This window comes from Limulus polyphemus, unplaced genomic scaffold (genome assembly GCF_000517525.1).
Source record: "Limulus polyphemus unplaced genomic scaffold, Limulus_polyphemus-2.1.2 Scaffold938, whole genome shotgun sequence".
Classification (NCBI taxonomy): domain Eukaryota; kingdom Metazoa; phylum Arthropoda; class Merostomata; order Xiphosura; family Limulidae; genus Limulus; species Limulus polyphemus.
Genome location: NW_013666548.1, coordinates 48980 through 60726, shown reverse-complemented (window position 1 = coordinate 60726; position 11747 = coordinate 48980). Strand labels below are relative to the sequence as shown.

General features: G+C 34.0%; 1 protein-coding gene across 1 annotated transcript in view; it reads left to right on the top strand.

The window, feature by feature from the left end:
• The window catches only part of LOC106461343 (protein turtle-like), a 256105-nt gene that overhangs the window by 199628 nt on the left and 44730 nt on the right, over positions 1–11747 (top strand). The window contains exons 3-5 of the mRNA XM_022388224.1: positions 611–726; positions 4037–4190; positions 6783–7070. Coding sequence (XP_022243932.1) covers positions 611–726; positions 4037–4190; positions 6783–7070 — 558 coding nt within the window. The remainder of the gene's footprint in view (positions 1–610; positions 727–4036; positions 4191–6782; positions 7071–11747) is intronic.

The window sequence follows — 11747 nt, the reverse complement described above, 5'->3', positions numbered from 1 at the left end:
AATTACAGTTTGTCTGAATTGAAATGAGAAATATTCGGCGGTAAAATTAGAAATTTAACACATCTCTGTATCTTCTAATCATCATCTATGTTATGTCTTACCAATATATAGAAATGTAAAATAATATAAAAGTTAATAAAAAAAACCTTATTAAAACAATATCCAAGATAATCCAGCACAGCCTAGATGTCATTAAAAGACACCCATCTGGGGCTAATGTATAATAAATCATATAGTTATATATTATTTTGATAGCTTTATGTTAAGAAATCATATACAGTTATAAGTCACAGTTTACAAGTCTACAGAAACTTGGGAAGAAAAGTAAAGTTCAAATAGAAATAAGCTGGAGTTAATGAAGCATTTATTGTTTTAGAATTTATGCGTAAAGCCACAGAAGGGCTGTATGCTGTTCCTAACTTATGAAGTGATTTGTCCGTTTATATCTATGAAAAATTTCATTTATAATGGAAGTATCGACGTATATACTTATTTGAGATCGTTATGCCTAAATCACAGTGAAACTGTGTATATAAAATCAATTAATGATAGCATTGTTTTTCTAAGGACTAAATAAGCGTAATAGAATAATTTCTGTGAATTTCTCCAGCACCACCACATTTTCGTATCAAACCACACGAAGTTGTTCATGTGAGGATAGGCGAAAAATTATCTCTTCCATGTGACGCTGATGGAACACCCGACCCTCTTATTCGCTGGTACAAGGTAAGACTATTTAATAGACTCTTACTTTAGTGTCACGATGTAGTATGAGAAATATTTACCAAACATGCTGATGTTTGAATGCACATTTTACATGACATCTCGGATTATGTTGTGATCCTGAACACAGCCTTGACTGGGATTAACTTATCTTATGTTTAGACATTTCTAGTAATAACTAGGCTACATACTTTCTATCGGATATAATTAATGAAGAAATCATAATATACTCATACACCCCCTCAAAAAAAAGGAATACACCCCCTCAAATACACCCACTCAAATACACCCCTCAAATACACCCCCTCAAAAATACACCCCTCAAAAGGAATACACCCCCTCAAAAAAACCCATAATATACTCATAAAAGTATAGGTCACTTTTCACTATAAATGATCATTTATGTGTTTGGGTATAATGTATATCTGATTTAAAATGTCATTGACTATTTGTTTATATTTGTTAGTGTGTTTCAAAAGGTCAATGACTATCTACATATGTTTTTGTGTGGTTTAAAATACCAATAACTCTATGTGTGTTTTTAGTTTGGATTAAAATGTCAGTGACTCTCTTGTATGTGTTTTTAGTGTGGTTTAAAATGTCGGTTACTTTTAATTTCTAGTAAAACACGTCATACCTTCTTTTATATATCAACCTGTAAAATATTTATGTTATCATTCTATGTCACAATGTATATAAATGTATTTCTTCACTTAAAAACTCCTTCATTATAACATTATATTTATTATCTACTTATGTGGAACGTTATTTCAGAACTACGTTGCCTAAACACCTGGTGTCAGGTTTGAATAACTGTAACAAACATGTAAATACATAAATAATCAACCTTTACAAGTGCATAGGGCAAAATAATTTTAAATGAATTTCACCATACATCTTTAAAAGCATAATGGAAAAAAATTATCTAAACTTTTGAAATACTGAAAATATATTATATAATACTTTTGAAGTTTTACTTTTTGGGGAAATAGTGATCTTTTTCTCTATATTACTGTATAGTTTGCTTAACATTTTTTCACAAAGTCTTATTTGGTTTCGTTGCGATCATACATTGCGAGCCTTGTTGTAGTTGAACGTTTTTTTTCTGATAAAACTAACCAGTGTACGGAAGTCTAAAAAATTTCCATTGATCTACTTTGGTCGTGAGAAATATTCTGCTTTAACGTTGTGTTTCTTTTTATTCTTTTTCTAATCAGATATGAATATCTAATAAAAAAAGAAGTTAAAATTCAGATTATTAGATGAAATTTATATTAATAGTTTCGTTTATTAATATTTTCGAAGTAATGATAAAAAATAGCATAAAATGTACGATTACGTCATTTTGTAATTCAGTCAAGAGTTGCATGAAGCGTTTCACAACTACGCAGTAATTCAACTTGGTAATAAAAGTAGCAGATATTAATCTGGCACTATCCGTTATATAGACTTTAGTTACATTTTCAAAAACTTTGAATTTCTATACTTAATTCCATGAAATTTAATAATAGAAAACACGTCTGTCTGTTCTTGATAAGAATAACGATATGTCAAACATCTTTTCTGGTTCAATGATAATGTTACAAAGAAATTTGACATGGCGTCAAATTTTCTCTACTTTTATGAGTTTAACTCAGTTGTATTTGACAATAATATTTGGCTTTGTTCATCTTTCATATTTCTTGCTATTTTAGCCCCATTGTGAGAGGGTGTCCCCCTATGGGTTAGCGGTGGTTGAGTTCTAAAATCTAACGCTTCATTCTCCTCGGTGGGCAGAGCGCAGGTAGCCCATTGAGTAGCTTTGCACTATACTAAACCTGTAAACCTACCCAGTGAGGGTTTATAAACTGTATGATATTGAGAGGTTTAAGTGCATGATACACACTTTACTGTGTTTACTGGAGGATTTTGTTAAGTCTTCACATGTGGAATAAACACAACATGGATACGTGAAGGCGGTTCTAGCTGCTCTAACACAGGGTTGAATTGATAGATGTGACAGTTTTAGGTCTGTCATGGTGCATTTTTCGTACCGCTTCTTATTTTTTAAAGCAACTTTAATATCCTGTCTGTGCCTCGATCAGATCGAATTCGGGGGATTGGGTGGTATACAGAAGGGTGTCATAATTTCCAGTATTCAAACTAGAACCACAAACATAAATGCATTCCGATATTCGGAAAGCTTTTTTAAGGTTTTCTCGGCCATCTCTAACGACAGAAATTGGGAAAACGACTGAGAAAACAGCTTTATAGAGCTGAAAAGAAGCTTATATTGAGCAACATGTGCATCATCTTTGTGTAATGAGTAATTTTGGATGGAGGTATGGGTTTTTCTCCTTCATAGCGTGAATTCTACCACGCTGGTGGCCAATTCAAATTCTAGATATCGCAAGGAGGTTAAATCTATTCAGAATTTTAAGAAAGGTTTGTTTGTTTTTGAAGTTCGCGCAAAGCTACACGAGGGCTATCTGCGCTAGCCGTCCCTAATTTAGCAGTGTAAGACTAGAGGGAAGGCAGCTAGTCATCACCACCCACCGCCAACTCTTGGGCTACTTTTTTACCAACGAATAGTGAGATTGTCCGTCACATTATAACGCCCACACGGCTGAAAGGGCGAGCATGTTTGGTGTGACGGGGATTCGAACCCGCGACCCTCAGATTGCGAGTCGAGCGCTTTTAAGAAAGGAGAGCTTTGTTTGAAAATCAACCCACTAAATATGTCTCCCTAATATTAGGACCAATAACACTAATATCTTTATGCCAACACATTTTGAACGCTTATAGATCATTAAATTATTATCCTGGTTTCATCTTCTCATGAATACATAAACCATAAGTGTCGTGCGTTTCGAATTGCAAACAAATAATAAAATTCACAAACCTTGTTTAAGTATAAATTATTTCACCTCTTGAGTGCTGAGTACACCGTATATATATATATATATATAATAAAACAATCCGTTATTATAACATTAGATTCATGTATCATATATAGACTACTTTCTGTACGGACTACTCCATGGATCCAAAGACTTACCCAAGGTTGTTTGGATCATGATATGGTATAGTCATAATTTTCCGTTAATTGTCGGAATAAAAGTCTCGTTATGGCACACCATGGTATCTTATATCTGTCAGGTTGTTTTTGTTTTCCTAAAGCCACATAGAGATTACACAGGATATAACATTCACTCAACTGATAGTATATCCATATTACATAGAATAGAAGTTAACAAAACCTGGATACGTTCTTGAAAACATTCAAATAAGTTAATCCAGCAAAGTTGCTTTAAATTATATTCCCATATTTCAGGACAACGTACCCGTGACCGAAGGTCTCACAGTAAGAATCAACCGAGGAACCTTAGAAATAGCTAAAGTGGAACGAACACATATTGGAGACTATGTGTGTAGGGCACGCAACAGCGAAGGAAGTATTGCAGCCAAGACGAAGGTTATAGTTGCTGGTAAGGAACACAAAATAATGTGTTGTTTTTTCATTGAATTGGGTGAGTTTTAGAGACTATTTCTATTGTGTTTCGTAGTTTAATTTTAAATGAGAATATTTTTCAATGATATATTAATATATATAGTCCATACTATATGAAACTGTGAAATGGTTAATTACTGTTATAAAATGGATGAATACTGAATATTTTATTTTGACCACAAAAATGCATCTTTCTGCATTGTGGATCGCTCAGTTAACTCTTGTATTAGTAGTATGCTGTTGCTTACGTTATCCATAACTCTTTGACTGTATATAACAAAATGAAAACAAAATGCTTCATTATATTACTTGGTCAATTCTATCCAAAAGTTTAAATTCTGCTCCGTTCTATGTGTACAATTTTATGGCTGTCTTCTTTGTTTGTTATTTAACTATGGCGTAATAAAATATCAAGTTTGTATCTTTACTAGTCAGGAAATTCCATTCGGAAGTTAGGGTTAACTAGGAATTTAGTCGTAACCGAAACTTTAATGTGCCGGAATAGATCCACAAATTTATACTCTGTCTAAATGAAAGTTAATGAACTCGACAGTTAATTCTTTGGCGAATTTGCAACTGCATTAGAAAAGCATTTGCACCCGCATTTTGTATTTAGGGCAAATTTGCTAAGGCTATTATTTGCCACCTCAACTAATTTTGCACTAGTGAGCAAAGGGAAGACAGCCAGTTCCCAGCACTCTACCGCCCACCATCCACGCTAAGGGGTTGACTGCCACTCTTATAACGCACCCACATTGAGGGGGGGGGGAATATATTTTAATATCTCACGGATGGAACGAAGCTCGCCAGCTACGAAATCCAGATATTTATCACAGCACTAATCAACGGAGAGAGGTGGTGTGATTGGTTATATTATTGATTTAAAAGGCTTAGAGCGAAACTCGGTTCTCTCATAATATCGCAGCAGTGACCGACTTCTGGCTCTAATTAGAGACGAAACATTTTTTTTTTCTTATTTTATGTATTGAAATAATGTGAAATGCAATATTCTCTCATGTAGAACATAAAAAAAACGTACAATTTAATTCACAAACACATAAACATATATTACTTTCATTGAATCAAAAGGTATTATATTTACATTTTGGAACATTAACAGTTTCAACAAACAGAGGCACTCTTGTATATTGAACATTACCAGCGTTAAAGGATATTTAATACAACTTCCGCTAATAGTGCCTTTCTTACGAAATTACATTCAGCGGAAGGAACTGTATCCCGTAATAACACGGTTCGACATTTTCGTATTCATGATATAAAGTTCATTGATTTTTGCGTCACGTTCTCTCGTGACGTAAATAAACAAAAGTATTTGAAAAAAAAAAAAAACTTCGTAGGCTGAAAAATCATAAGATACGCCATAGGTGTGTAAAAATATATTTTGGAATCAAACGGCTTCTTATATTCGTTTTTCAATAGCATCGAACAGTTTTCAACGTTAATGTGGACTTCTTGGACTATTCAGTAAATAGTGGCTTACTTATGTTGTCTACGCATCTTTTCCTTTGTTATTCCTCCCATAACTTAACATCTAAAGTACATTATCAGTGATTACCATATGTTGTAGGTATATATTATCATGTTGACTACTTTATTAATAATGATTTCTTGCGTCTATCATTAGGTATTTTAGGCTTAGGTTTGGTATGGTTGCTGTTAAGCATAAAGCTACACAATGGGTTATCTGTGTCCTGCTCACCACAGGTATCGAAACCCGATTTTTAGCTTCGTACACCTTCAGACGCTTGCAAAATACTCATGTTTATTTCTTCAAACGTCGCATTTTCTGTATTTGTTGGTGGTCAGTTTTGACTTCTAGTCAACCATGGTAACCCACCTCGCGTTAAGTAATTTACTGAGATACTTATCGGGGACAAAGACACGTTAGATGCACATATTTTTTAATACCAGCGAGTCAAGAGAAGAATTAGGGTGTCAGCATCCATTAGCGTAATTCTCTATATAATGATGTTTTCTAAACTAATAAACCGATAGCAATATTAGTCACCTGTCTGCGAAATCCTCTCCTGATTCACATTCAGTAAGTTCTACTATTTCTAGCAACATGCTCTGCTTGTCTTCTCTGTTAATCGAGACATTTGTTTCTGCTATAATTTCGTTTGTTCGTGATCTTCCGCTCTAAGTAACACATGACATGGCTCTTCATTCTCAATTTTCAAATTCAGCTCTTTTTTATGTCATGACTGATTTTACTCTCGCTCTCCGGTAGCTCAGTTTGAGAGCTTATAACACTAAAGTTCAGGGTTTGATCCCTGCGATTGTGTAGCTTTGCGCTTCAAATAGACGAAGAAAGGTTTTTACTCTTATTTCTTTGTCAACGTTATGGCATCCAGTTTTCCCCATTTATAAGTGTCCTGAACCTCTGTGTATATTTTATTTCTCATCTTCGTTTTGTTCTGTGCTATTCTATTTAATCGAAGCCGAATATTCTAAACTACTTCCTAATTCTAAAGTCCTTCTGTCATTTACGGTCCGAAATCCAACGTTATCGTCGCATTTCCATTTTTTCTTTTCTTTGTTTCTTTAGGTCCAGCGGTTATCACTGTGCCACCCCGTAATATTACAACGCTAGAAGGGGATAAAGCGGAATTCATCTGTGAAGCAAAAGCACTGCCAGCAAACCTTACTCATCGTTGGTTATTAAATGACAAAGAAATCTTTGAACTGAACTGGCTGGTAACCCGAACGGTTGTCAAGAGGGATGGGACGCTATTTATTAACCCTACATCAGCAGAGGATTCGGGACTTTACACCTGCGAAGTGTTTAATGGAATTGGTACGCCGGAAAAGGCGTCTTCTTACCTTAGTGTAGAATGTAAGTTAATGTAAGTTAAATTGAACAGTTTGTCACTTAAGTTTATGTGTTAATAAAATTATTTGTTTGTTCATTTTTAAGCACAAAGCTAAACAATAGGCTACCAAAACTTGATTTTTGGCGTTATAAGCTCTCAGACTTACGAATGAGCCATCGGGAGAGTGCGAAAAAATGGAACTTCGAAATAAAATAAAAAACAGATATTATTATAAATAAAATACAGAATATTATTATAAATAAATAAAATACAGAATATTATTATAAATAAATAAAATACAGAATATTATTATAAATAAATAAAATACGGAATATTATTATAAATAAATAAAATACAGAATATTATTATAAATAAATAAAATACAGAATATTATTATAAATAAAATACAGAATATTATTATAAATAAATAAAATACGGAATATTATTCATGTCAATGCCCTAAAATTGGCGCATTAAGGACTTTATTTAAGTTAATAATTTACTTTAAAGAGTGCACATTGAGAGTCCGGGAGGAACAATTGAAATTTCGAATGCACTGAACGATAAAATCTGTCGGTTATTTCCTACCATCCTTATAAATAAGCTTGGTTTAATACTTGGTAAAATAACTGTAACACTTGTCAATAGTATTTATTATATTTTTTTCTGAGGATGGCTTAAAGCTTTGTGCAATTATAACTTAAAGTGAGTGTAAAAATCCGAAAGGATACAGCGAAACCAAATGTTAAAGGTATTTTTTTTTCTATCATAGAAACTAATCCCACTGTTTCAAATAGATCTTACAAACACATTAAATGAAGCACTCACTCATGTTAGAAACTTAAAACAGTTTTTACAGTTGACATCTTTGTGCCATGAGATTCTTTCATAAGAATGTGGTTTGGTAGACGTTAAATTAATTTTTTTCCCTCCAAAAATCAAATAACAATCAAGTTGCAAAGCTAAACATCATATGATTTGATGAAAAATTCGGTTTTAAAACACTGGGCGGCCGAAAACAAATTGTGATCTCGAGTATTAAAAAGTTTTCTCAACTTAAAACAAACCAGAAGGTAATTAGTATTCGATATAAGGTTAAGCCTTTATTGTCAGTCACTTATATTATTGATACTTTAACAAAGTAACTGATCTAAGAGGGACTGGCATTAAAATGATTGAATAGTCTGAAATAGTGAACTTGTATTATCTTGTGGCATTGTTAAAAGGCTTAGCAAGTAATGTTTTACATTATTTTTGTATTAAATTAGTTATTAATTGTTTGTCGATAAATATCTCCAAACTAATCCCAAAAATTGGCCATCTAGCGTTAAAATAAACCTTGAAATATTTTTTAAAGATAAATTCATTATAAGAAAGAATATTTCCAAATTATATGTTCAAATACAAAGTTTATTTTCTTGTATAGGAAACCATTATAATTTCTCTTGTATTCCAAGAGGCTCATTCTATTTCTCTTGCGGTCAGTGAAAAAAATATTCTTTCAACACAGTATTCCCCTTCTTTCAAAATATGTGTTTTTCATACTTTTTTATCGGTCAGTTTGCATTAAAGAGTGACTTAAACTGTTTTCACAATGATAATAAAACCAAGTCACCGGAATGCGGCACGAGCAAATGAACAACAGAAAAACAAAATGTCAGAAAACAACGATATTACAAGAAAGAACAAGACCCCTGTAAGGGTTCTATCTATACGGTGACGGATATACATTGACAATCAAATGTTTTAAAATCCCCAGAAAATAATACGGGGTTAAACATGAGTTTTTTAATGTTCGATTAGGGCGCTGGGAATGTGAATTCGGGAATTCACGGTTCAAATCCCGATCGTATTTCACATTTGGTGCCTATGGTGCCAATTCAGCTGACCTTAATATGTACTCGATCTTCTCAATGAGAGCGACAGTCGCTGATGAAGTCTGTTTGTTTGGATAATCGCAAACAAATTACACAACGGCTATCTGTGATAGTCTTCGGTAGTCAACACCACATAACACTCACGGCAAACTCTTAAGCTACTCTTGTCTGACCGAATAGTGGTATTTGACCGCCACACTTATCACGCATTTAAACCTTGTCTGACCGAATAGACGGATTTGACCGCCACACTTATCACGCATTTAAACCTTGTCTGACCGAATAGACGGATTTGACCGCCACACTTATCACGCATTTATACCTTGTCTGACCTTGTGAGTAGCTAATGAAAACAAACTTCTAATTATGAAATGCTTGCCGAATTTAGGATACAAGGAATTACAAATTCCAACACTACACAGAATAGTACCCTAATAAACTACACGACTTTCGGTAGCACATCAGATAATTATCTTGTAGATAACATAACATGAAAAATAAGTGTTTGACAGAAATTCACAACTGAATTTCTTTCTATTTTTACGGTTATTTGTACTTGCTAATAGACATCAAAGTATTATAAAGACATTTAGCTATTATCAAAATAATATTTCTGTTGAGTTGTGTCGCTCAGAACGTTTTACGACTAGAAAATTCAAACTTGTTTAGATTTGAATAAATCTAACAGTAACGTGTTTAAAGAAAAACTATCTCGTATATAGTTTCAGTCAAGTCATATACAATGATATGTAAAACTTTCATTTTCTTATTTGTTGTTGTTGTTGCTTGTATTTGATAAAACGAAAAACTACTTGGGTATTCATACTTATGGTGCCCTTTTTTGGATTTTAATAATATGTCTGTCAGGGTGTAACTCCCATATTCATAGTTCTCTCTGAGCTATGACTTTTGTGATCTGTAATCCTGTTCGTTATAATAACATTCCTCGTTAATTTTGTACAAATGTGACGCGTATCAAAATATTGAACTCCAGCTAATTATTCCGGCAAATCCCACCGAATTCATAATTAATAGTTTAACGTAGGAAGGTGTAAAATGTATGGTGATTGACACAAATAATAGTGTTTTAGTCGCCATGAAAGAGAACCATGAAATCTACTTTAAAATGAGCTTTCTAACGTCCATTTAATCATGGTTACTTTTTTCATTGGATAAATAAAAAAACAACAAGTGTTTAAAACTTGATTTGCTGGCATTTAATAACCGAATAAGTACATTATTTAGCTTATTATGGGTCCCCGATGGAAGAGCGGTAAGTCTACGGACTTACAACGCTAAAATCCGGGGTTCGATTCTCCGCGATGGACGTATCAGGTAGCCCAATGTGTCTTTGCTCTAAAACAAATGACCAAAAAAAACCAAGCTTACTACGCAACGATCCCACAGAGGTAAAACTAATAATAACATTTACAAATTGAGAATTGGATATACATCCTTCTTTTACTTCAGTATTTATTGCACGTGTTGCAACGAAAGTAAACATACGGATGGAGCATGCAACGAAACGTAAGTGCTCTGTATTAGAACCTAAATATTTCCGTTTCTTTCTATGTTGGAAGAAACCATAACCATTCTTCAAACTTTAATACTCTGACACTACTGCATTTTACACATTAAGTTTAATATTCCCTTGAAGAGTTACAAGAACAGCGGGTCGCACATGATTAAATATTGCGATTATTGTACATATCGATTTGCCACTCTTCCCACATCTTGCATTGTTTCTATTCTTTAAAACCCCAGCAATTCACGACGTGTATACTTTCAACATTATTAATACACTTATCTTCGTATGCGCTCACTGAGTTCCCTTTTAGAGTGTTTTAGAATCGTAGATTTTTTAACTACGTTTTACAGTCTTTACAAGGCTTGTCATGGCCTGGTATTTAGGGCGCTCGACTCCCAATCTATGGGTCGTAGGTTCACCGAACATGTTCGCCCTTTCAACCGTTGGGGCGTTATAATGTGACGGTCATTTCCACCATTCGTTGGTAACAGAGTAGCTCAACAGTTGGTGGTGGGTAATGTTGACATAGCTGCCTTCCTCTAGTCTATCACTGCTAAATTAGAGACGGCTAGCGTAGATAGCCCTCGACTAGCTCTGCCCGAAATTCAAACCAAACAAAAAAAACTTTGCATGAACTTAAAGGTATACACAAGTATAACGACAGGCTTATTTCTGCGACTTTGTCAACTCGTTTCATCAAAGCTAGGTAGAAGATCAGTTAATTATATTTTATTGAAGTAATGAAGATGTTTTTTGGGCATCTTGTCTGTAACGCTGAATGATTAGTTTTATTTATAAATTTTACAAAAACTGAAGTTTACTGATTTCAAGGGTTTGTCTGATTCGCGAAAAGCTATACAAAGGGCTATTTTCTCACAACCATCCCTAATTTTTGATAGATTAGATTTCAATGGTTCCCAACCTTTTGTGGCCCTCGCACCCCTCCCCTAAAAAGTGTGCATTAGATATTTCCTCTTCCGCGCACCCCCTGGACCCTCATTTCGCACCCCTAGTGGGTGCCAACATACCTGGTTAGGAACTCCAGGATTAGAGTAAAGTCACCTAGTCATCCACATCCATCGCCAACTCTTGAGTTATTGTTTTCTGACTAAATAGTGGGATTCGACTCTCATTAATTTAGTGCTAAAAGTGCATAGTGTGATTCTGTTTCGTACTCATAAGCTAGTAAGTTACTGCCGTCCAGGTTCCAAGGCTTATTTTTTTCAGTTTGGAAATGAAGGTAGATAAAACATAAAGTGATTCTGATTGATAATAGAAGGAATATAATAAACGGT